A 27,169-nucleotide genomic window follows, 5' to 3' on the forward strand; every position below is an offset into this window, starting at 1 on the left:
ATATTAGGCTAGTTCACAATATAATGGTATAAAAGAAAGTTTTCCAAATGGTGCCAGATCGCATTTTGCCTTGTTTCTATTGATATTTAACATATTTACCATAAATTGAACCAATATAACGTCCATAAATAGGTGGCACAACCTTTTCACAACCTTTATTGTTCAAAGAATGTGTAACTTTCACAGATATCAGAAACTTCAACAATATAAAGGTAAGTATGGTCATTAATATTGTATCCCTGTATTTACACTAAATGAGTATGAACATTAGAACAGTTCAAACACTATTCCTAAAAATACAAAAACGTCAACATTGTGATTTGGATTAAAACTATTCAAGATAAATTAATTGTAATTTAAAAGTGTGGCCTGATGGTGGCGCTAGAAAACAGGTCAAGGTATTAAAATATAGAGTTTATTTATGTATTCAACAAATAAACAAAGTGTCTGACATAAAAAGTTGGTCAACAATTTTCTGAAAGTAATTTTCTGGGGGCAAATATCCCTGGGGTCAGATTGACCCCATGGGTAAAATGTGTGGGTAAAAAGACATCACACGATCCATACTTGCGTTGTGTCTTGCGATGAAACCCAGAGCCCAGGCGGCGGCTTCTTTCACCCCAGGGTCAAAGTCCTCCAGGCAGAGAACCAGAGCATCCACCCCACCACAGTGCACCACAGCCTGGGACAGCTCAGGGGAGTGTTTGGCCACGGCACGCAGCAGAAACGCTGCAGCCTTCTTATAAAACCTCTAAACACACACGCACACACACACACACACACACAGAGGCCATGTTTGAAATAGCATACTGTACTACTCATACTAAGTCTGACATTAAAATAAAATGAGCATGTAGTGTGTTCACATTGGATAGGATAGTATGAAAATATTGAGAAATAGCCAGATGTATACTATATGAGGACATTTTTTAAGTATGCACTTTGGACACACTAGTCATATGTGTTCAAACTTGCATACTAACACATACTTCTCATACTAAGTTTGAACTAAAAATTAGTATGTTAGTGAATTCACATTACATAGCATGAAAAGATTGAGTACATGAAAAATACCTGGATGTATACGATATGGGGACATTATTTAAGTATGCATAGTAGTCATAGGCAATGTTCGAAATATCATACTAATGTACTACTCATACTAAGTCTGGCGTCAAAATTAGTATGTAGTGCATTCACATTAGATAGTATGAAAAGATTAAGTACGCATGCACAGTGAGCACACTAGTCATACTTAACTGTCCCATGATGCAATGTGAGCGGAACGTAAAATGGTCCTGGGACCGCTTCAATCGAAAAGTCAAACATCCCCTTTTCAAAATAAAAGCATCTCTTCTTATCTCCCATTAGTTTTTTTAACACTATTGTAAATAGGGATCTTGTTTTGAAGTTAAACGGATGTTTTGTCAGTAGCACAATGAAGGGTCTCTGAAGTATTAGCATGAAATGTGTCTAAGTGAGTTTTATGGATTAAATGAGCACATGTTGATATTCTACTTGGTCACTTTCTCACTTAAAATGTTTTCAGAACTTTGAAAGATGGAGAATCAACAGAGATATTTCGCCTCAGTGTGATTCAGGTTTTTGTCGAAACTTGGAAGTGTACTTCAGTAAGAACGGTCACTATGCTATCAGACTTATAGTACATAGTAGACAGTATATACTCATTGAGTTTGTAGTGCATAGTAGGAGTACGCTATTTCAAACACAGCCTGAGGCTTTTTATGTTAAACCCAACATTTATGTGTTTTTAACAGGACTTTAAAACCCAAACTCACTAAATTTTAAGAGGTAAACGTGAGTCAGATTTGAGGCTCTTGCAAAACATTCTAATCTTAATTTGTTTTTTTCAAACCAGTTTGTGTGAATCTGAAGAATATATAAACAAGGCAGGTTCCTCAGTTACCACAACGAGTTCACCAAGGTCCACCCTTTCTTTCAGCTCCAATCTACATAATACAATTCAACTCTTTAAACACAAATAATTTATAAAAGTTGTCTATACATTTTCCATTTATAGGTTAATCCCACACCAACCTACTTACATTAAGTAGATATTATTTTATTGTGCTTATGTAAAAACGATGTCGGGAACATAGGAATCAAAGTGTTTATTATGTTAAAAAAAAAAAGAAAAAAAAAAAACTATTTCTGAATTTAAAGTTTAACTCTGTGGACCTAAATTCCACTTGAATAAAAAGAAGTGAACCATGTCCTTTCCCACTCTTTAGAGATTCTGAGTGGGGCGAGAGAGGAAAAGGGGGGTAGAAACAAAGGCTTGCTTGCTCTTATGGTAAAGAGCTCTTCAGTTTTGGAGACCCCCCCCCCCCCCAGTCCAGGCAGGCTGCCCAGTTCAAGCAAACACACCATCATCCTGATTAAACTGTAATTTACCTTTTTATGGTACACTAACGCTGAAAAAAAAAAATATTTTCATATATGTAATTATTACTTTCACTAATAAATAAAAGTTAATTCAAATGATCAAACTTCACTTATACCATAGGCGGAGTTTTGAGATTTCAAAATATAACCGTTCTCGAAATTCTCGCAAACCACAATGTGTGTAACATACACAATAATGCAAAAATGATTAGTAACATAATTATAATGTTGACTACACACGTTTGATGTAAAAAAAATCTTTCTTGCTTCATTTTTTTTGCTGCAGTAACGTATATGAACTGCTGGTGCAGTGTCGCTTCACACAATTTACAATGTGAACGAAGAAGAACCAAGTCACATGACTCAAGCGACAAAAAATAACTGTTCTTTTAAAAAAAAAAATTTTTTTTTTTTTTAAACAACTAGTTAATTAATATGTATTGTTTTTACAGTCAATGTGTTTTATTGCACTTAAAATATTAAACTGTATTTTTTCGAATGAATTTGGGAAAACTGTAATAAAAAACAGGGGGAGGGGGCAAACTCCTACTATGCTTAATAAGTAAAACTAATGTTACTAATCAGGTTAACCATATAAATAAGATGTTTATTCTAACCAATTATCACAATATCATTCAGCAGCTTTCCCAGCATCTTAGAGGCAGGGCTTTTCAGCCACTGATATCATCAGGCGTGCATGGGAAATTATTTAATTTCACCTTTTTGGTCTAAAAAGCATTTTTTAAACCTTTTCCAAGTATTACATTTTATTTTACAGTTTTATTGGTAATTTAACAACCAAATTTCAACAGTACTTAACATGTGTGTATATTATTTATTTGTCTAGTCTTAAAGAAACAAATCAAATATGTATAATCATCATTACTTTTTAACCACGTTTATAACAAAATCAGATTGTTAAATGTAAGTTCATTTAATATACTTTAAAACAGGTATTTTTACCAGTTTTAAACCACAGCATTTTAAAGCAATGTAGATCATTTCTAAACTACAATTTAAACAACTACTTTAAACCATTTCATCTAAACTTATTTGTATGTTACATTAACCAAATTCAGTTTTAACCACACAGCTAAAATGGCACCTAAAATAAGCTTAATAAATCTTAATCAAACTAAATAAACATTCCTTGAATTGAACAAGAAACACATTTGAATTAAATATCCATCCATACTAAACAATGTTCAAGTTATTTTGATGTTCTCACCATGAGATGTTTATCCAAAGTTTAGTCCCATGTTTGAGGGAAAACAACTATTTCCTCTGTAGCTGCTGCTAAGCACTTCCATTGCTCCCAGTTCACCCACAGTGACTGGTTAGAGTCATTAACAGAATCAGGTGTGCACACTCACGAGTGGGAGGGGCTTCCACCTAGCCCCTCCCACTTATCTATTATGTAAACATTAGATAAAGTTTGTTAATTGCACTTTTTATTCGAAACACAAGCAATATAAAAGATGATGAAATCTTTTTAGTTATTAGTTTAGTTTATTTGATTTCTATTAAATATATTTTGTTAAGAATGACTGTATATTGTTAATATAGGCTACAAAGTTTCATTTTTTGATATTTTCAGTTGGTGGTGCAGTGCCTTGGTTTGGTTTTTTTCAATGAAAAGATGAACCTTGGCTCAAAAAAGGTGGAAAAACACTTTTAGATCAGTGGTTACCAAACTTTTCAGTCATGTACCCCTTTAGACATTTAACCTGAACCCATGTACCCCCTACTCTTGCACACTTAGAAAAACATAATAATGTAATGTATTATACAATGTAGCCCTACAGTGAATTTGACCTCTCCTGTTAAGGAATAATATATAATCAGCATCTAGAATATTTGCATTTCCTGAAGAAAATGCAAGTGAGAATGCAGGTGCTGGCCCACGTCGCACTGCATTAGCTTATCATTGGCATTAGCATTATCTAGCATCAGCCTAACAATAACAATAGCATTAACCTAGCATCAACATTAACATTAGCACAGCAATAGCATTAGCCTAGCATTAACATTAGCCTAGCATTAATATTGACCTAGTATTATCTTTAACATAGCATTATCATTAGCCAAGCAGTAACATTAGCCTAGCATTTGCATTAACCTAGCATCAACCTAGCAATAGCAATAACCTAGCAAAAACATAAACCTAACATTAACATAGCAAAATAATTAGCCTAGCATTAGCATTCACCTAGAGTTAACATTGACTTAGCATTAGCTTTCACCAAGGATTAGCATTCACCTAGCAATAGGATTAACCTAGCATTAACATTAACTTATTAGTATCCAACGTTGTCATTGGAAACTGACTGTGTTTTGAACTGTTTATTTGTACAAAGTTCTTACATTCTGTGAAGCCAGAGACTGAACCAACTGAGGCAGGATGTCATCCCTCACCACAGCCTCAGCCAGATCACCACTGTGGTCAGCCAGACGACCCAGTGCCAGGGCGTGCAGTGTGTTGGGATACTGGGAACCACGTCCAGCATTAGGGGACGCAACTGGGATATCACACCTGGAGGAGAAAACATTCATTAATTCATTAATTCATTATAGGACAAACCCACTGAAGGAGATGCTCAAAGATAAGGATATTCAGCAGAAACTTGAATACTTTACACACGTGTGGGTGTGAGAATCTGAGTAAAACTGTTGTGTTTGTCTTGAAAACAAATGACACACAAATTGTAAACAAAACAAAAAAAAGAAGAAGAAGAAGAAGAAGAAGAAGAAAACGTATGGAAATGTCGATATATTTGTGGAACTGAAAAACAGATGAGAAAATATGAAAATCTAAAAAATACATGTGAAAATTGTTGATATGTCTGTGGATTTGAAGGAGAAAAAAAAACGTGTCAAAACAAGAAAAAACGTGAAAATCTGAAAGACACGTGTTATAATCTGAAAAACAATTGTGAAAATCTGGAAATTACATTTGAAAAAATGAAAAGTACATGTGAGAATTGAGGATTTGAAAAACACGTGTGACTATCTAAAAAAATTAAAAAATGTGATAATCTGAAAAATACATGTGAAAATCAGAAAAAAATATATGTGAAAATCCAAAAAAATACAGGTGAGCATCTGAAAAACACATGTGAAAATTGTGTATCTATGTTTTTTAGATTGATTCTCTCCCCATAGAAAGCAGGCAGTGACTCACCTGCATTTCTGAGGAAGTCTATGTTCTGAGGCCTGTTTGATAAATCAGCAACGGTTTGCACAAACTGCATCCTAGACTTCTGGTACTGCTCAAAGACTGAAAACACACAAAAACAACGTCAAGCTCAGACGCCCACATTTCCCTGTTTTAAATAAATCATCCTACCTTGAATGATCTGCCGTTGACTCATGTTGGTTCTATGGGGAAAATCACGTTTTTAAGTCACTTTTGCTGCTTTTTTCCGTCTGTTGAACAGGCTTTCTGTGGTTGCTCGTATAGTGGCTTTGTTGTCGGTTGTTGCCATGACAACAGACAGGAAAGAGCGCTCTTGGCGCACCTACAAAGATCGTCTATTAGAGAAGGTGAATCACTGTGTTATAGACTCAACCGCTCGCCTTCAATGGAAGTGAAAAAACGCAGTGAGAGTGAGAGCTCTATCATTTATTAACACGCATATTTTATATCTGTTTACATGAGAAAACATCACAAGCTCTAAATTATTGTTTTATTGATACAAATTTTATTTCACATTTGCGTATTGAGTTTTTTATTATTATTTGAAGACAAAAACAAAAGGTTTGGGGTAATTATTATTCATTTGATTAATTTAATTTTTTCATGATTCAATTGTTTTATACTAATGTTCGTTTGTTATAGTATGAATATCTTGTTTATATTTTATGAAAATATTTGTTCTTAATTTTGATTAGACTATAGTTTTGTTAAATTCACACAACAAAATATATTATAGGATATTTTTATTTTCTCTTGCTACATTTTATCCAAACGCTTACATAAATCTATTTGTTATTGGTCCACATTTAATTTCACATTCACATATTTTAAGTTTGTATTATTATTATTTTAAGACATGAAAAAAGTTTGTGGTAAATATTATTCATTTAATTTATTTAATTTTTAATATTCAATTGTTTGATACTAATGTTCGTTTCTTACTTACAGTATAAATACTTTTTTTTTATGCTGTTAAGTGGGAAAAATGGAGAAAGAAAGCATAGATTAATTTGCATAGCCTATAAATGTTTCTTGAATATTTTATGAAAATATTTGTCCTTCATTTTGTTTAGACTATAGATTTGTTACGTGGTAAATTCACACAATAAAGTATATTATAGAATGTTATTTTCTCTTGTTAAGTTTCATCTAACCAGCCAACTTTACAACATTACTTAAAGTGTTTTGGTTTCATGGAAATTATTTTTGAATAAACTAACACCAATGAATTCAATTTAAAATAATAATTTAAAAAAAAATTCAGGCTCAAATGAACACTAAAACAGTGCCATGTGGGTAACAGACACCCAAACCTTGATCAGAAATGGCACGACAACCAACATATGGATTATTTGATTGTTGTCTTGTCATTTTCATCATTTGTAGTTTCACAATGTCCGTTGATCATTTTTAAAACAATAAAGTTATAATTTACTCAGTAACAGTTGGGTGTAGAAATATAACGAATTACATTATTTATCTATTTTTACAGTTCTTTTAAAACGTACTTAAGTACAAGTAAAATATACTGATTTACGAATATAGTCAAACAAGTACAAGTACCCATAAAAGCAACTCGATTACAGTAACGTGAGAACTTTTAATCCGTTATTTTCACCTCTGGAAGAAACGTGGGTTTTTTTCCGTTTCAAATTCGTCTCAAATCAGAAAATCAAAATTTTAAGGCAAGCAAAAAAAAAAAAAAAAAAAAAACAACAGTAGATATGTTTTCTACAACCCCTTTAAGATCGTATTCAAAATGTATTTTTTTAATTACTTATTAAAAATGGCGATTATTATGGATACATCATCTCCCCAATTGACGTTAGTGCGGATAATATAAAAGAAAAATAATCTGATATTTTCTATGTATATAATCTGTGTATGAATTTCTGTTTTTTAAAAGTTGTCTATTATTTTTTTGTTAATTTATTGGCTCACACGCAAATTAAAACAATTCTCTTTCATCACAAACACTAACACTAATGGACTTTGGTCAGATCTAGGTGGTAATTCAAAATAAAAGGTCTCGGCAATTTACACTCGATTTAAATGTTGTTAAGGCCCAGAAAGATTGAGACAAACCTTTTACTTTTTTTGCTGCGAGCTTTAAGGCCTTTGCTCTAGTTCCAATTTCGGACGGTTGTTCCGATCCCAAGAGTGAATTTCCTTATTCATTAACATTACACTGTTGGCTTTCACTGTTTATTATTAACTGTATAATCCACAATATATTTACAATAATTAATGTTTCTTTTTTGGACTGTGGAAAAACCAGACTTTTGGAAACATTGCCTAAATTATTTTTGTGATTTGATTTTAACCCGCATATCATTTAAACTCGAATATCTGTTGTATAGTTTACATGGAAATGCAAAAAAAAAATAAAAAATAAAAAGAGTCTAAAATAAATTTAAAAAGAGTCTAGATATAACATTAGCACATTCGTTCTAAATTCGTTTTATTTACATTTAGTCAAGAACGAGAAAATATATAGCCAAATTAAATTAGGAAGGTTTGGGGGAAAAATTATGAAGATTGACTAATAACACCCCACCCTTCAGACCAACATATATACTGTTTAATTCCATTTATACATGAAAAAATGGGATTTTTTCATAATGAATTACAGTTAAATTACGGCCTGCACTGGAGTTAATGCGGCGCAGATTATTAACAGTCCGATAGGATTTTTTACCCTGCATAAAACTCACATGATTTGTTCATTTAAATTAAGGATGACCCGCAGAGGAAGCAAAATTTTGATTTGAATCCTATATCGAAATAAATGCATCGAATATAACGTGATTTAAACCAAAACCGTCAGAAACTTTAATTAATTCGTTTTTAAAAAGAAGTTAATCATCTATTAAGGGGTTTTGGCTTTAAAAATCCAACATGTAAATAGGCCAATAATTAAAAACTACTTCATAATACAGAATGAAGTTTATTTAGAAAGTATTGAATTTAATTATTCAGTAAGTTGTTCTTAAGTCTGTTTTTTGACAAAAAATGTTTAATTACATTTTTAATCTTGCTAAATTCCCAAACCCCAAGATTTTTTGCGTGAATTGTTATCTTATTACTCAGTCATATAAACGTGCATTTGTGGTTTTTAATCTAACCTTTATTTATTTAAATTTCAGAATGTGAAAAAATTACATTTTAGTATAGTCTGCATGCTTTTCTGATATTTTTCCCCTTTATTTTTTGATTTTGTTTATTTATTTAGCACACTTCTATGAGAGTTCCACCCCTTTCAATAAACACAATTTAAAATAAGGGTTAACAAATAAACATTTATAAAATGAGAAGACAAAATGCACAATTACATTTGAATGGACGAGGGAAAAAAATACATAACCAAAATATTGAACAAACTATTACTTGGGGGGGAAAAAATTACATATTGCGGAAATAAAAAGCAGCAACTTTGTAAGTGTAAAACGGTTTTTTTTATTTAGATGTTTTATACTGTGCAACAGTAACAATACAATAAGTTGTTCATACAATCGAGTGATACAAATACGGGAAACAAGAGACATCAAAACGTGTCATTGCGCATGAAATGAAGCTGAACAGGACCCCAGAAGTCCTAGAAGGATATAAGATACATCGCTGATTAAATATGCACTTAGTTTTTTTTTTTTTTTTTTTTTTTTATTTACACACGAATCCTTCCAATACGTGTGGTGGAGGATGATTCTGGAGCTATAAACACCAGAAACGCATAAATGCATTACTTCCAGTAAAAAGGCAAAGTTGTGTTGATTCCTCCACAAAAAAAATAAAAAGAAACACTGTACAAACCCACTTCAAGAGGCCAAACCCTCTTTTGAGAAAACAAGCCATGAGCATGCACCTTTCACTGTGCTTCAATTCACACACATGGAAACAAAGTATAAGGTCAACTTCCTTCAGTCACCTTCGTAAAATAAAGATTCAGCTTTAAAAATTAAAATAAAAACAGGGGAAAGGGGGGGGGGGCGCACATGTAGCTTTGTCCTCCATCTTTCATGATAAAATCCATATTTTTATCCACTTATTTTGAAATGTCTCTGATTCCACTAAATGTACAATTGATGTCATATTTATATCAACACATGGAGAGAGAGAAAGATAACGTGAACTACACGGTGGAGCTACGTTGGCATGGAAACGGTAGTATTAGTTGAGAGGCTCCGGTTCGGTCTGGTTCCGTGAGATGAGGTCACCCAGAGGTTGTGGACGAGCCATTAACGGACACCTTCCGTGGCTTCAGCCCGCTTCCGGTGCTGTTAAACTGGGTAAAAGGCCGGTTCGGGGTCGGGGTAGCCGCCGCTGCGGTCCCGTTGACCGTGTTGGGTCCGTGCGGGGACGTGGCAGGGGTCCCAGGGCTGGGCAGCGACGAGGAGGTGGACGGGGCGCCGGCGGGACTCCCAGCTTTGTCGCTGGCCGAGTCGCTCTCTGGACCGGACCGCCCAGTGCTGTTGTGGCCGTCCTGCTGCGCGTGGCTCACCTTCATCTTCTTACAGTTGGGTCGGACGCGGTACTTGAGGGGTAACGGGCCGTTCTGGATAAAAAAGAGCCACAGGAAGTTACATTTAATGTGAAAGTTGTTCATAACTTTTTCTGTTTGACCTAATGATATACAGCAGCCACATGTGACTCTTGGTCTAATTTTGTGCGGCCTCCAAATTAAATCCCTAAAAATGTTATTTCAAAAAGTTTGAAGTAGGGCTGCACAATTAATCAAATTTTAATCGTGATCACAAATTTGGTTGCAACGATTAAAATTAACTTGATTGTCTGCAATATTTACATTTATAATATGGGCTCTGTACTCTGTAATAGTGTATTTATTCAGTTAGCCTTTGGTACATTTTAAATTCTTTTTTTTTTATTTTGTAAACTGTACACATATTGTTTGTTCAAAAGTAGTGTGATTAAAACACAGATTTTTATTTTACCTAACATGATAAATAATTGTGATTATAATTGTGATTACAATGTTAATCAAAATAATCATGATTACCATTTTGGCCATAATCGTGCAGCCCTAGTTGAAAGCAATATAAAGTCTAACATAATATATAAAACACACAAAAAAATAAAAAAAACACAAAATGATGACAAATACAGACACAACAACCACTTAAACTAACAAAATGACAAAGAAAACACACAATAGTTACAGAAAAGCCCCAAAGACACACAAAAATACACAGTGACATGAAAATACAGAAAACAACAACCAAAATACAGAAAGTGACCCCAAAAAATGCACAAATAGACAACATAAATGTAAAAAATGACAGAAAAATACACAAAATCACAACAAGAACACACAAAGTCACTAAAACTAAAACTGACCAAACAAAAAAACCACAGCCAAAGACTAAAAAGACAACCCCATCCCACCATATTAATGCTCAGATCAATAATTATTCTAAATGCTGACATAAATATTGTTGATTAATGTGGCCCTTGGATCCGATACAATCACATTTTTGTGGCCCCCGTTGTGATAATGTTGCCCATCCCTGTTATAAAGACGACACTACATTTCAATTAAAAAGCAAATCTTTTAAATTTAATTATACAATACCAACCAACAAGAAAACAAGTGAAACCTCCTAAAAAGACATTTGATTAGAATTAAATTAAAATTAAATTTAACTTTATTGATAAAGTGAAAATGTGTTGGAGCACGCGTCAAACTCAAGGCCCGGGGGCCAAATCTGGCCCTTTAGACCAACCATTTTATTTGAAAAGCATTTTAAATAAAAACATATTTTTAAAGTTACAAATAACCCAACTTACCCTTCTCCAGGTATAAATATAAGCAATATCCATTAACGTATAGTAATCTTTCAACGGCTCGTCTTCATACATGACTTCCACCTGTACAGAAAAGAAAAAATAGTTTGTTTTAATATCAATCCCTTGGATCACACTGATTTTTTAAAGTTTTTAATAAATAAATAAAAAAAGCAACACTTATTTAAAACAGTTTGAGTGGTGAAGCGTGTAAAAGCACCTGATAGGTGTTGGGTATGTCCATTTTACTGCGTAGAAACTTCCTCAGATGCATGACGGTCATAGCTGCTGGACACTGCAGGTACCTTTTACTGGTCGCCTATAGATTTAAAGAGAAAAGCATTAACTATATATGTATATATACCTGACCGCATAAAAAAGGAGAAAGTAAGGGTGAAAAAACACAGAAAAAAGTCCTCTACTGTAGAAAAGTGAGAATAAGTGATTTCTGTGTTAAACAGAGCAAACAAACAGAATTTCCTGTATAACATTTATAATTAAAATGTATTAAATGATACGGCAGCAGTACCTGATCTCTGGACTGTTTACCCTCCAAACCACTGATGAGTCTGTGCAAAAAAAAAAAAAAAAAAGTGTCAAAATGTTGATATTTTCTTGATTTCTGGGAATAATAATAATAAAACATTTAAAAATTGAACTGCCTGATTTATTTTGGAAGTAATTAGAAAATAAATCTACTTTTCAAAATAGGCAGACTGTTTTAAAAAGCTTGGAAGAAGTAATAATTGTATAAAATGTACATTATTTTTTTAATCAATAATCTGCATATTGGCCATAAAGACAAATTACATTTTTTGGGGATATTTTTTGATAAGTAAATATTTTAGGGCTTGTTTTGTGAGGTTTTAAACTTACAGTAAATACTAATTATTAATCTGATACCTGTTCTGATCAAAGAACTCAATGGAGAGGCTGATGATCTCATCATCTGTAATGATCCTCTTGTCCTCATCGGCCACTTCACCTCGATCCTCATTTGATCCATTAGAAGCTACAAAAACAGATGACATTAAGAGGCAAAAAGTCAAAAAATTAAATAAAACAAAACTAAATTTGTTGAAGCCAGGATCAATAAACCTGTTTCCAAACTCACCATCGACAGGGTGCTCTGCGTAGAAGTCTCTCCTCCTTTTCATTTCATCTAAAAAACAATCAAGGAAACATTTATCCTTTATTATTTCCTACAAATACATACAAATAAGTTTTCTCCAAACAATAGAAATACATTAAAATGATCATTGCAGCCGTAGTTTTAGACATTAAATGTTGAAGTTTTGTTCTTGGATTCTTTTTAGACGTTTACTTACTTTTTAAAAAAGGAAGAAAAATGCTCTTAAAAATTAAAACAAATAAGATTTACAAAGCTGATGTCTTTAACTTACTTCTTTTTTTTTTTTTTAAACAAGGTATTTTTTTTTTAGTGTGAATAACACAGATAGTGTCATTTAACACATAAAATGTATTTTTCCCCTCCCTATCCCACCCTATAACGGAAGGCCAGATAACCTAAAAATTACAGTTTACAAGACACACACACATGCACTATAAACCCAAACGTTCAAAGTAATTAAATAGATTAAGTAGTTTATATTCAAAGTTATTTATAGAAAAAGTTCTACTAACTTAATTATATCATGTTGGTGTAACATGTCGTTCTTTTTTTATTTATTTTGAGTTATTTTATGACAAAGTCTTGTTATTTCAAGTAGGGATTATTTAAAAATAAACTTCATTTATATATAATCAACTTTAAAAAAAAATAAATTACAACTTATTATTATAAAATGTATTCGGATTTACAGTGCACCAAAAAGCAATAATCAATACAAAAATAGAAGAATTATATCTCATCAACAAATGTCATCCACGTTCAGTAAATAAGGGTTGTCAGACTTCATAACATTTTTGTAGAGTAACGCATCTTTTACTATAATTGAATATATGTGACCTTTGACCCAGCCTACATACCTGGGTACCAATGCGTCTCTTTCCACTTTCGTAAAATCATCCATCAACAAACAATAGTGCAAAATACTTTACTTTTTTGTTGTATTTCTAAATTATTTTATTAAATTATAGCCTCCAAAATCCAAACAAAAGGCACGTTTAGTTACAATAGCTTTGAAAACCACTGCTTTCCAGTCAAAACAACCACATGAAAATAAAAACCTGTTTCTTTAACAAACTACTTTAAAGCAATGTTAACACAACCAGAGAAAAATACATTAGTATTTCATTTATCGTACATTCAAACAAAACACTTACTTTTGAAGAGACCAGGGACCAGCTTATATACAATGTCTTGTAAGGTTTTGTCAGACCTACGAAGAGAAAAGTGGAAAAGTCTCTCTTTAGAATGGTGGAATATAGAGAATAACAAATGTTTTCTTATTAAACGCAAAACAAAAAGTGGCATTTTTTTCACATTGATCCTTTGCGATTGGTTATGTCTGTATTTTATAACAGAAAGAAAGGAAAGCAAAGGAAGATGGCATAACCATGTTTCTTTAGCTAAGTTTACATCATTCCAACAATTAGTAGTTAAAGGAAATTATAATCCCCACCTAATGTTGAGCAGAGGCTTGGTTTTGTGCACTTGTACATCACAGATGGGACAGTATTTGCTGGTTTCCAGGTAACGAACGATGCACATTTTACAAACTGCAAACCAAAAAAAGTGATAAATTGTTTACTTATCATGGGAAATATTGTGTTTTCTCTCTAGAGTCTGCATCACAAAATGATACACGCTGCAAGTTGATGGACTTCTTGCTCACATGAGTGAAGACATTCGATGATGGTGGTGGCGTCGATGAAGTATCCTCCGCACAGGACGCACATGAGGTGAGGGTTGAGCTCCGTGATCTTTATCCTGGTCGTCCGGTGCATGTTGACGTGGGAGAGGCTGAAACAATCCTGAGTGGAGAGAGAAGGCAGGACGACGAGTCAAAACATATGCACGCATGCATGTCAGGATGAGGGTGGTTCACCAAGAAAAGACAACAGTCTGTTTGACAGTACGTTCAGAATCGGAAATACTAGATAGATAGATAGATAGATAGATAGATAGACAATGGAATGGTGTTACAACACAACAAAAATAAAATCTTAATACAGGAAAAAAAACAAATATCTACTGAAGAAGAGGTTAATGGCATATACTGTAATATATAAATAATATAAAATATAAACAGTGCAAAGGTAGCACAAAAATAACAAGATGAAGAGAGATGCTATAAGAAAAGATACATAAATGATTAAAAAGTAATAGAACTTTGAGCGACGTTTTTTTGTATGAAAAGCACTTTTTAAAAATAAAGAGTGATTTAACAAAATGTAAAAATAGTGATTAAATTTGCATACGAACAAACAAACTGTACATGTTACAGCAACACCATTTTTATGGCTATTCAGAAACAGGTATAGGTAGCTATTGAATTGATCAGGTGCACTGATGACAAGGGAAATCTGGAAGGTTTTTCCATCAATAAAAAACGTTATTTTAAGCAAAATTATTCATTAGAATTAGTCAAAATGAATCATTCATATGTTGCTGTACAACAAAAGGGTCTTAAACATCTCTCCTTGCACATTTTGTAAATATATCTCCATGCCTCTGCCTGTAAATATGTATACATCTATTTTATTCATTTATATTTGTTTTGTTTTATCTCCTTCTTTCAGGTGTATTTTAGGTATTCTGTGCTATCTTTTTTTTTTTTTTCTTGTACTTTATCTGAGCTGTAATGACAGTAAATTTCCCCACTGTGGGACCAATAAAAGTCACTCTAAACTACTTTACTTTACTGTACTAAATATCACGCCTTTATATTAGAAAATGTGTCAAAATGAAGAAGAAGAGGAGGACAAATGTAAGGTAAGAACAGAGATTGTGTTTGTGTTTCCGTTGCGCGTTTTCGACAAATATTAGCCTGTTGTCACAGACACGAGGAGGACACTCAGGTGTGTCGATGCCACGCGGGTTTCCCGGGCATTAAAAAAAAAAAAAAAAAAAAGAACAACAACAACCTCCGCGTTTCTATGGCAACCGCTTTTCGCTTCTTCTTTTTTAGCCCCTCTTTTATATGGCTGCCGGCCAGTGACCAGAAAAACGGACAAGAGGAATAAAACGGAGCACAAACAGAACGGTATGAGGAGAACACACACACACACTGCCGCCACCACACACACACACACACACACACACACACACACACACGGAGAGAGAGCCGAGCCGCTGGACTGCTCTGCTCCTGCCAGCGCCGACAGCCACGGCTGCCATTTTGTGAAAGAGGGGAGGAGAAAAAAATAAAAGCCCGGTTCAGTGGTTTCTCTGTGCGGGGAGGTGAAAAAAAACACACACACACGCGTTTCACTTCCACATGCTACACAAGTGTGTACAGCTAATGTAGCATGTGTTGCTAAACTTGCCTTACTTTGTGCCTCGCGCCGTGTTTTTCACGCCTCGTGAGCGACACACGTCTGTGCCAGACAGACAGACAGACAGACAGACAGACAGACACGTACAGACGAAATAATTAAGGCACCGACGTTGCACGAAACGCTGAATATTCTTGCCACGATATGAGAATTGACTGATTAATGGACATGAATGTGTGTGAAATTGCTTTAAACTCCCAAATAAGAACTAGAAAACGTCCCCACAACTCAATGTCAGGGAGTTTATGGAAATATATAGTGAAAATATTAACTACTACACCTTAAAATCTGGAAAACACCAGAACATGTCTATACTCTGCACACAACAGGAAATTTCAGATCACACACACACACACACACACACACACACACACACACACACACACACACACACACACACACACACACACACACACACACACACACACACACACACACACACAATGATGGATAGTGCCAGCATAATACGCAGGAAGCCTGTTGCGCCATTAATCGATTAACTGGTGTTTATACAACTGCTCTGTCTCAGTCCTTAGGGAGCATGCGTGGACAATTAAAGGACTTTAAAAACAAGCAATCCAACAAATATGCCACACAATAAGGAATGAAGATGTAAAGGTGGGAGAAACATGATTACATCTAATTGGAAACCGTCAAATAAAGCATGATATGGTGCAGATTTGGGTATTTTTTTGGAAGGTGGGGGTTATTAATTAATTAATTTTTTTCTTAAAAGAGGTGAATATAATGACGCACATAATTCCCGTGACAGTGATCTCGGGATGTCATCAACACGCATTGGAACAATGGATTTGCTCAAGTCTAAAGGTGACACTCAATGCGTCAATTCTATCTGAGCTGTCACGTGCTCACAGCAGTAAGAATGTAAACAATTAAAAATAATGAAAAAGCAGATTTGAATCTATTAAGCCGAACCCATTACGCACAGCAGGTAATTCATGGATGGTTTGTCCACATCTGCCCACCCTGTGGCACAGATGTGCAAAACAAAGAAAGGAGGGAAAAATACAGTAATTATCTTTTTTGAAACTATATAATGATCTCATGTGATAAACAGCCAGTCAACAGCTCGGTAAATTACACAACCCTGACACACACAGCAACCCTTTTGTGTATATATATATATATATGTGTGTGTGTGTGCTGCTGCTGCTGGTGCTGGTGGTCGACGTGTCACCACTGGTTTTCAATCTATATTTCCCCCAAATCCAAACCGTGCTTTTAAATCAAAATCCACATCCACAAAAACACAAATAAACACCTTATCTAACCACCAATGAGACACTAATTTAACCATCAGCTTTCATCAAAGCTTTAAGCTCAATTTAAATCACTCGCATCCACCGTCACATCCTTAGTAAAGACAGAAGTTAAGTTAATAAATCGGATGCTTCACCATATTTTGATAAAACTAACACACCAGCGTGTGCACAACACTCCACAGTCACAGATTCTATAAAATAAAGATTTTTGGTTGGATTTGAAAGACATGATGATGGTTTGGAGCATTTGTCTCAGACAGAAGCTCAGCAAACACAGCCTCGTTCACCTCCCGAGCCTCAGATTCACACAAATCTCTGCGTAAATACGCAAACTAAAGCACGATCAGCTCAAACGAGACGATTATTGAACATTATGTCAAGCGCTAGGGAGTGTTTGGTGGTGTAAATGTGTGGATGTGGAGGAATAGGGAACGTATCTTAGGTTAGAGAGCAGTGCGCAGGCAAACACGGAGCTGTGTACGTCTCTGATCGAAGCCGTTTCAAAGACTCTCAGCGGATCATTGCGCAGGAAACCAACGGAGCAGCCGAACAAAAGCCCCCGTTAGCCGGGCACGACGAAGACGAGCACGTACCTGGAGGTTGGAGCTGGGGAAGTCGGCGGCTCTCGCACGGATCGGACAATGAAAGTTGTGAATGCGATCAGCAGCAAATGAATAGGAGCCGAGCCGCCATCTTGAAGCAGGGCTGCAGACGCTGTCAGTGGCTGAGAGCGCACCGCCGACCGGAGCGCATTTCAAGATGCAGTGCTGCGTACAAAACGGTGCCTTTTTTCCTCGCCGACTTGCACGCGCCGTGCGTGTGCGGGACGATGCGATCCTTTTGACTTCAGCGTCCGACGGTTCCCGCTCTGACAGGGACAACTTTGCCTCCAAAACACCCGCTTCTTCGCCCCTAGTGATACGTTGCAGTGTGTGTGTGCGTCTATCTGTGCGGCTGTGTGTGTGTGTGTGTGTGTGTGCTCTGTGGAAACTGACACCGTCCCCAAAATGGCTTGTAGTTCGACCGCCCCGTTTTGGTCACGTGGTCCGTTGCTTAAGGGTGCCTGGGAATTATTGTCGGTGTAGGCTGTACACACACACACACACATATATGTATTATATATAATATATATGTTATAGATAGATAGATAGATAGATAGATAGATAGATAGATAGATAGATAGATAAGAGTTGGGCGATTTGGACTAAACCTCATATCTCGATATTTTTTTCGAAATGGCGATTTACAATATGAATCTCAATATTTTCCATAGTTATCTCTCGATATACTCAATAAATGAAGTCTTACCAGAAGACGTCCATCCATTGTGTGACCCATTTGTCTCTTTTTTCAGGGTTGTGGGGGTCTCCAGCCTCAATGGGCTTTAGGCAGTGGTACACCCTGGACAGGGCGCCAGTCCATCGCAGGGTAACACACACACATTCACTTCTACGGGACTCCAATCAACCTAGCAGACATGTTTTTAAGTTGTTGGAGGAAGATAGAGTACCCGAAAAAAACGGAGAACATGTAAACTCCAGAAAGGACCCAAGTGTTCACCCCATGGGGCTTGAACCTTCATGCTGTGAGGCTAATCACTACGGCACGATATACGATATGAATCTCAATATTTTTAACTCAAAATCTTACCAGAAAGACAATTCAGGGTTAAATTTGTTGATGCAAAATGTCACTCACATATATGTATTAACCAACAGCTGCACAGTAGTGTCACTTTTGGCTTTTTCTCCTATAAGGGACAGCACGTGTGAGTGAGTTCTGTAGTGTGGCTTGTTTAGGGGAAGGTCTGGGTAAGGACGCACTCAGAAATCCATCCAACTGTGTTTTTCATGATATTCTGAGAACTAGCACAAGCAGTGACTCCTACAATGATTATTTTAATACAAAATAAGGTATGAAATTAAAAAAAACTGATATTGTAATTTTCTAAATCACCAAAATAAAAATCTCAATATATCTTGAATCTCAATAGACCCAATATATATAAACAATACTAAGTAGGTTCCCAAAGTGGGATACTGGTACCCCCAGGGGGACGCAAATTGTCATATAGGAGGTACGTACAAAAAAAAAAAAAAAAAAAAAAAAGATGACATTGGAAACTAGAATATAAATGGAGCAGCAGTCAGGAGCCTTCATGCATTGCCACAAATTAAACATTAATTAGCCAAAAACTTTGATGCCCTTTGCCACTGTGTGAAAGTGGATTTTCAGCTTCAACAAATGAAAACAAAATACAGAACAAGGCTTTGTGTGGAGAACGACTTTAGACTCAGACTCTCTCAAAATCAGCCAAACATTAGTTCTGTTCAACCTCACCATTCTCTTTAAAGTTGTATTTTACAGTTTCAGGCTGATGAAAGAGGTTTGTTTTTTTTGTTTTTTTTCTCACAAAAAATTACCAGTTGGTTAGTTAAATAATTGAGTGATAATTCTAAATAAAATGTTTTGTGTTCTTACAGATTATTATTTTCATTACTATATATTATTCCTCAACAGGATAGGTAAAATTCAAAAACCATTTTCACAGTAGGGCTACTGTATATGACATTACATTATTATGTTTTTAGTGGGTATGCGTGGCTTCAGGTTAAATGTCTGAAGGGGTACGGGACTGTGAAAAGTTTGGGAACCTTAACACACGTCGCGCGCTCTCTTTACTGGTGCTTTAATGACTCTCCGCAGCTGTCAATGAGTAAAAATAAAACCAATGGACGCTATTCTAGTCTCTCTTCATGACGCGTCATTTCAAATAACACACAACGCGCGCGTTACGCTACTGCAAATGTGATCAATTGGTGCTTTTTTTTATCCAATTTATGGTGCGTCTTCGTTAAAATAAATACATAAATAAATAAACTAAGCTCAGGTTCTCTCACAGATGCCGCACATTTGTCTTTTATAGTCCAAAGACATAAAGTGTGCAGCTGCTTTGATAATCTCTGCGGATTGCGATGCTCAGAGCCACGCACGCGGGTTGAAATACGTGACAAATGGCTCTGGTGTCCAACCTTGGTCACGTGTGGAAAAAGAAAAATGCGCAACAACTTTGATGAATTGGTGCCTTTTATGAGTCCAAATGAAATGAATGTGGAATGTACAAAACTACTGAGGAGGAATATGTTTTAGGTTGTTTTTTTTTTTTTTTTTTAAATCAACTAGACGCAATTTTTACGCAGAATCATGACATCACTAATGAAAGACTGTGATAATGTATCCACAAATGAATATCCACACAATATCAAAGAGAACAAACGCGTAAAAAGGAAATATTCCACAACAAAGACAGATACTTTATTATTTTCTCGATTAGCAAAAGATACAAAAAAAAACAACAGATTAAAACACGTCAGCTTCAGGTACAAAAAAGAAGGCAACAATAAAGAGACCCCGCCGCTGGAAACGGGTGAAGTCCAGCTCTTTGTGGAGAGGAAATTGGACACCAGCATCACATCTGACTGGCTTTCTCCACGCTCTTTGAAGCGTCTTTCAGCTTCCCCACCAGATCCTGCAAACAAGAAACGAATACCTTCATCACGTCTGAAACTATGGATGAGAAGACGCGAATGAGTGCCAAGTGTTGGTGCTGATTTCTCTTTAAAATTATGACGCACACGTTGGTTCAATTTTACGCATGCACGCATTACATAATTCCCTTCAATTTCCTGTTAGGAACTTAAATGTATATATTAAATGGGAAAACCTGCACAGCTGACATGAATCAGAATCTAAAGTACTTTATTTATCTTAGGGGGGAAATTGCTTTGTCACAGAAGCTCGAGAAATATGACAAATGAGAAGAAGAAACAGCACTAACAAAGAAATGGAAAAAAATGTACATAATTAAGTGAGACTGTTAAGACTTACACAAAAAAAAAAAACAGCACATAGTCTAGACAAGTGGTCCCCAAACGTTTAACAGTCCCATACCCCTTTAGACATTTAACCTGAACCCATGTACCTCCTACTCCTGCACACTTAAAAAAAACAACATAATAATGTAATGTCATATTCAATGTAGTCCTACAGTGAAATGTGTCTTAATTTTACCTATCCTGTTGAGGAATAATATATAATAATAAAATAATAATAATAATAATAATCTGTAAGCACACAATAAAACATCTTATTCAAAAATTATCACTTGTTCGATATATTTACTGGTAATTAATGAACCCACTGGCATTTTCAGTGAGACACAATCCCTTTTGTTTTGGAAAAAAAACAATCTACCAAACATTTGTTGAATGAACTATATAATTCAACATATTCATCAAGTTCAAAGTGTGAGTCTTTAAGTCTTAAATTGTTCTCTACACTAAATCTTGTTCTATATTTTGTTTTCATGTTTATCAAAGATCATAATCCACTTTCACACAAGAACGTGGTGCATGACAAAAGGCATTTAGCATGTTTGGCTAGCGCAAAGCAATGTAGCTCTCGCTATATTTGCACTTTTTTTAAATAAGACGGTTTCCCTGGCCACAGCTTTTAATAATGTAAAGCACTGTGAATTATATTTTGTATCTGAAAAGCGCTCTATAATAAAGTTTGATTTGATTTCACCTTTTAGTGTGGTGACAATGTGCAATTTGAGCCAATGCATGAAGGCTCCTGACTGCTGCTCTATTCATATTTCACTTTCTAATGTTGTCACACTGTTTTTATTTTATTTATTTTTTCACACACCCCTATGACAAACTGCGTACTCCTGGAGGTACCCATACCCCACTTTGAGAACTCTAGACCTTTACCTGAAGCTGCTCCATCGTGCAAGAAAAATTTATATCTTCTGTAGTTCCTTTTTTCTACAAAAAAACACAAAAACACCAAATGGCATTAATTTAGAGTTATATCGATAGTGAAATTTGAGTTTAATAAAGCAGTTACCTCAGTGTTCAGAGATATCAAGTAAAAAGGCTCGTTGACCTTATCGACCTGTCCGTTCTACCACAGGGAGAGAAAAAAAAAAAAACATGTTTAAATATTTTTAACAAGCTTTAAAACAGTGAATAAATCTGCAAATGTACCTTCATGTGGTACTGGAGACGCCATGAAACATCAGTAATTTGAGCTGGACTCCTTCCTATGCTGTAAGAGACACAGAGGAGTTGACTGGAAGAGTTAAAGGAGTGGGAAAAAACTACTTCATAGTTATTTTAGAACATTTATTCTTTGGTAAAGCTAATTTTAAAAGGAGAATTTCAAGTACACTGTATATCTTTCACAAGCTTTGCACCACACAAGTAACATTTTTGTTGTTTTGGAGTTTTATTTTCTCCAAAAAGGTGCATCTTGGTGACCAAAAGTGACATTATGGGTGTTTTTATTTCTTCAGCTCTCAATATTCCAGTCATTTTAAAGGCTATAGCTGTATGAAATTTTGCCACTATTGTTTTTTTAATTTTTATTTGCTTGATTCTAAAGTCCTGTGTATTGGAGGTGTATAGAAAATGAGATACAGTATGCATCATACTGATCAAATTTGCCCCATTGACTCCCATTGAAACCACATATTTTTCGTGCACTGTAATTATGACATATCATAATGCAACAAGCGACAGGGGGGCTCAAAGGAACACATCAAAGCGATCAACAGACGCCTCTGAGGAAGACTGACAGGTTGTCTGAATAAATACATAAAATTTTAAGATATTAAACAGTATCTAAGGATAGGTCTGAAGTAGTTGAAAAGATCTGATATGGTGGAAGTTATTTATTTATTTTTATTTTGTATATTTTTATTGCAATTGTGAGACAAACTGTTTGTGTATACACAAAGTGTACAAGTGTATGTACATTTATAGGAGCGCACAAGGGTTAATGTTCTATATTTATTTCATTAAGTGGAAACCAGACTATTATTTCGTGAAATTTTGCATCACGTGTAACTTTAAAGCTCATATGTGAACTCCAGGCTTACCTTGCCAACACCTGCTCCAGCTCCTTTTTATGTTTCTGTGAAGCAGCACACATACATACACACATACATACATACATCACTGACATACAGAGAGTGAATCAGACACATCAAAAGGGGGTGGGACTTATACCTGGTAGGTATTGTAGAAAATATCTATCCTGTCTGCACTGAAGCCGAGTTCTTCAAGGCTGGAGCTGCAACGGAGTATAGACTCATAATATTTGGACTAAAAACATGCACAATTAAAGGTTTTTGGAAAAGGAAATCCTTACAACATTTATTTACGTGGAAAAAAGGAAGACAAATGAAAAAAAATTGTATTTTTAACATGTTAAAATCCATGGCTGGATTTTTAATTTTATTTCATTTTTTCTTAAACCTATAGAGTGTTAATGGGAAATTTAACCAGGTTTCCTATTATGGCACTTAAGATGGACTCACAAAAGATCCGGTTTATAAAAATGGATTTTATCGATCGTAGCAAAGTTTGCAGCTGCAGACTCGATGTGATAATACTTGAAGCAGATTAGGGCCAATGTTGAGGGATAAATTATTTCTGGGCAAATCAAGGATAAAGTTGAGATTAAAGATTAAAGTTGAAATTTTGAGAATAAAGTTGAAATATAATGTTGAGATTAAAGTCTAAAAACAAAATTAAAGTCAAAATTTCAAATATTAACTCAAAATACAACATTGTGATGAAAGTCAAAGGTCTACTCATGAAGTCGACCTTCTAGTCTATGGAAGCTGACTAGGGCCGATTCACCATGACAACAACAAACAGCAGATCGTGGCCGTTTACAAAGTATCAATGAATGCATTAAAATAAACTTCAAAGTTAGATTATTTCTCTTTTAGCTCAAACACAGTGATGTAATCTATTTATAGGCTTTAAAGAGAAATTGCCAAAAACGTAACGTGTTCAGAAGGAAAAGCCAGCGAAGTTATGAAGAGGTGGAGGGTTCAGTCCATCGGTGGCTATTGAGGAGCTACGGAAACACATTAGGGCCAGTTTGGATGGAGACTTGTTGTAAATGGTGAAATGGCCCTAGTCAGCTTCGGTAGATTTGACTTTAATAGCAAAACCATTGGACAATATTGTATTTTGAGTTTGTTTTTCAACACTTTAATCTCCATATTTCAACTTTATTCTTGATTTGCCCAAAATTAATTTCTCCATCAAAATTGGCCCCAATCCGCTTCCGTAGATACTTGTCTTGTATTCTCCTTGGATCTATACCTGATGTTTGACTTGTCAGCGTTTCGTTTAACAGCCTCCAGAATAAAGGTGATAGTCGCCGTATGGATCTGCTTCAGCACGACCTGGTCGATCTGCTTCAACTCAAGTTCTTCTGGAAAAACACGATGAGAATGTGTCTATTATTCATTCTTTCCACAGTGGAGGATGGCAGTAGATAAACCTGAGACTCAGAGCTGCTACCACTACTCGAGCTTCTCCCAGATTGACGCGCAGAATGGAAATCAATGATTATTAGCATATGAATGGGACCCGTCAGCTGCATCAGCCGGGGCTCCTTTGTTTGTTTGTCCAGTGAACACAGTGCACTTTCCAAATAATGCAGCCATTAAAAATAGCAGCGAGGGCACAGATAGAGGTTTAAGGACAACATAGTATGAAGCTAGAGCAGGGGTTCTCAACCTTGGGGCCAGGACCCCATTTGGGCTCGAGAGACACTGGGATGGGTTCACCAGCCTTCAAGAAACTAAGAATATTTTTGCAACAATTAAAGAGCATTTTTGCTTATTTTCACAATTTTTCTGCAACTACACCAAACTTGCCATATTTTAACAAATGTTCATCACTTTTTCTTGCCATATTTTTTTGCTCCTTTTAATGCATTTCTGCTACATTACTCCCATTTCTCACACTTTTTCATCAATTTTCAATGTCATTCCTGCAAAGTTTTTCCACTTTCAAGACATTTCCAGCACTTATAAACCCTTTCCACCACTATTCCCACCTAATCTTGACCCAATATTGTCACTTTTAAACTCTTCACCATATGTATGTTTATTTTGCTGATTTAACCACATTCACGATTTGTCATGCCCATTAATTGCCCATTATTTGCTCCAATATTGACACATTGAACCCTTTTTACGTTTCCTTTCCATTTTTTGGCCACTCTAATTTGCAACTTTTACCCAATTTCTGTTTTTAAAATTCCAGTTCACCACCATTTCCTCAATTTTTGGTCACTTTTAACCCATTTTATTTTTAAAAAATAAGGATTTACATCATTAAGATGACTATATACTATGCACAAACAATAAACTTCCTAGATAACAGTGGATATTATTCAGATACCATAAATAAATGTGGTTATCACACATTCATAGAACAATGGACCATCATTTTGCTGATTTTATGGATGGACCCCAAAAATCTCTCCCCTTTATTACCCCTTGTAGATGGTCCTGTCTCCACATGACTGTTCTTGTCTGTGTTCAACCACCTTCACATACAGTGGGGGTCCCCGCTCTCTGGAACCTTTATTTTGGGGGTCGCGGGCTGAAAATGCGTAAGAGAATCTGAGGCTGCGGGAATAACGTATCATTTTATTTTTTTTACAATTTAATCCAAGCCGATCTGCGACTAAACAGCAGTAATCTGAGGTGTAATGTGGGCTGTAGGTGACAAACAGAGGAGGAAATCATGTAAACACGTCTTTGTTTCCTGCTGAGCGGACCTGATGCCATTTTAAATGACAAAAGAGCGCATGCGACTGAGGGACAAAAAGCGGAATACAGAGAAACATTTTACGCACAGAGTCTCCAAAACATCACAACACACAAATACTATGATTCCGAATCAAGAGAAGAACAAGCAGCAAAGGCTGAACGAGGCTCCGCTACACGTCCACAACACGAAGGCAACCGGAAGAACCGACGGGACAAAGGCGGCGTTCGCTCACCGAGGACAGCGGGGTGGCCGTGGGAGTGGAGCACGCTCCGGAAACACGCGTCTACCACCGCCTGGAAACCAGCGATGTCCATGTGTGACGGATCACACAGAGACTGCAAACCTTTCTGCACAGGCTCGGATAACTCCATCTTGTAGAGAACGAGACCACGTGACGGATCAGCTGATGCTGGTGGAAGAACAACCGTAGAGGAGGGGGGGGCTGCGCAGATTCATGTTTACCATAGAAAAGATTAATGAGGCGACTCTCACTGAAAAACAACAACACCTAGTGTTTAAAGCACTGTTTCTCAAATGGGGGTACGCGGTAGCACTACAGGGGTTAGAGAGAGAGAGAGAGAGAGGAAAATTAACAAGTGAATTAAAATTATGGGGTTTGATTATGTTTAATTTACGATTAAAAAAAGATAATCTTACTAAATATTACCAGCGTCTCAAGAAACAACAAAAACCCAAAATAAGAGAAAAAATATACAGAATAATAAAAAGAACAGACAAACAACAAAAAACACAAAATGACATCAAAAACACAGTAGATGGGAGAGAAAAAATACACAAGACCACTACAAAATACTCAGAAATAACAGAGAAACATACAAAAAAACTCAGAAATAACAGAGAAAAATATACAAAATACTCAGAAATTACAGAGAAACATACAAAAAAACTCAGAAATAACAGAGAAAAATATACAAAATACTCAGAAATTACAGAGAAACATACAAAATGACATAAGAAACAACCAAACGACACCAAAAACACACACACAGGGAGAAAATAATTTAAATAATACCAACAACACAAAAAAATGACAACAAAAACACAGAAAATGGTGACAGAACTGATCTTGATTAGAACATGAAGTGAAACAAGGATTAGTGTTGGTCCCACATCAGGAGGGAGTGACAGGAAATGATCAAATAAATCTATTCAGTAGGCAGTAAATACTGTTTAATTCACCTATTTACAAAATGAGATTCTTTAGAATGTGTGTTATCACTCTATGTTATCATTCTATCATTATGATCTATAGTTGTTTTTATATAGTAAATCATTTTCTAAGCAAAATGTAGTCAGACAAAGGGAGTACATGGATTCAGAAATAAGAAAAAGGGGGTATTTGAGCCACTGGTTGA

The 27,169-nt window shown here is 35.5% G+C and overlaps 2 protein-coding genes across 2 annotated transcripts; both read right to left on the reverse strand.

The window, feature by feature from the left end:
- Nucleotides 1-619: 619 nt before the first annotated feature.
- On the reverse strand, nucleotides 620-5,881 carry spag6 (sperm associated antigen 6). Its single transcript, XM_028477299.1, has 4 exons — nucleotides 5,753-5,881; nucleotides 5,588-5,683; nucleotides 4,771-4,939; nucleotides 620-751 (listed from the first exon to the last, which is right to left on the reverse strand). The coding sequence occupies exons 1-3, from the start codon at nucleotides 5,775-5,777 to the stop codon at nucleotides 4,818-4,820; spliced, it is 243 nt and encodes an 80-aa protein (XP_028333100.1). The 5' UTR covers nucleotides 5,778-5,881; the 3' UTR covers nucleotides 620-751; nucleotides 4,771-4,817.
- A 3,320-nt stretch (nucleotides 5,882-9,201) lies between these two features.
- Nucleotides 9,202-26,212, reverse strand: LOC114454025 (uncharacterized). Its single transcript, XM_028434101.1, has 19 exons — nucleotides 26,026-26,212; nucleotides 24,330-24,441; nucleotides 23,220-23,283; nucleotides 23,090-23,124; nucleotides 22,197-22,257; nucleotides 22,057-22,113; nucleotides 21,921-21,974; nucleotides 20,619-20,674; nucleotides 18,454-18,546; nucleotides 17,739-18,156; nucleotides 14,200-14,338; nucleotides 13,987-14,083; nucleotides 13,688-13,743; nucleotides 12,516-12,563; nucleotides 12,305-12,413; nucleotides 11,931-11,970; nucleotides 11,622-11,720; nucleotides 11,405-11,485; nucleotides 9,202-10,154 (listed from the first exon to the last, which is right to left on the reverse strand). The coding sequence occupies exons 1-19, from the start codon at nucleotides 26,162-26,164 to the stop codon at nucleotides 9,813-9,815; spliced, it is 2,100 nt and encodes a 699-aa protein (XP_028289902.1). The 5' UTR covers nucleotides 26,165-26,212; the 3' UTR covers nucleotides 9,202-9,812.
- Between the last annotated feature and the right edge of the window lie 957 nt (nucleotides 26,213-27,169).

This window comes from Gouania willdenowi, chromosome 20 (genome assembly GCF_900634775.1).
Source record: "Gouania willdenowi chromosome 20, fGouWil2.1, whole genome shotgun sequence".
Taxonomy (NCBI): domain Eukaryota; kingdom Metazoa; phylum Chordata; class Actinopteri; order Blenniiformes; family Gobiesocidae; genus Gouania; species Gouania willdenowi.

Excerpts from the sequence above, each read along its gene's own strand:
- spag6 (XM_028477299.1), bottom strand. The coding sequence starts at position 5,777 with ATGAGTCAACGGCAGATCATTCAAG. Across the intron at positions 5,684-5,752 it reads TCAACGGCAGATCATTCAAG|TCTTTGAGCAGTACCAGAAG; the intron begins GTAGGATGATTT and ends GTGTGTTTTCAG. Across the intron at positions 4,940-5,587 it reads AGACTTCCTCAGAAATGCAG|GTGTGATATCCCAGTTGCGT; the intron begins GTGAGTCACTGC and ends TTTCTCCTCCAG.
- LOC114454025 (XM_028434101.1), bottom strand. The coding sequence starts at position 26,164 with ATGGAGTTATCCGAGCCTGTGCAGAAAGGTTTGCAGTCTCTGTGTGAT. Across the intron at positions 13,744-13,986 it reads AAGCCTCTGCTCAACATTAG|GTCTGACAAAACCTTACAAG; the intron begins GTGGGGATTATA and ends TTCTCTTCGTAG. Across the intron at positions 11,971-12,304 it reads GAGTTCTTTGATCAGAACAG|ACTCATCAGTGGTTTGGAGG; the intron begins GTATCAGATTAA and ends TTTTTTGCACAG.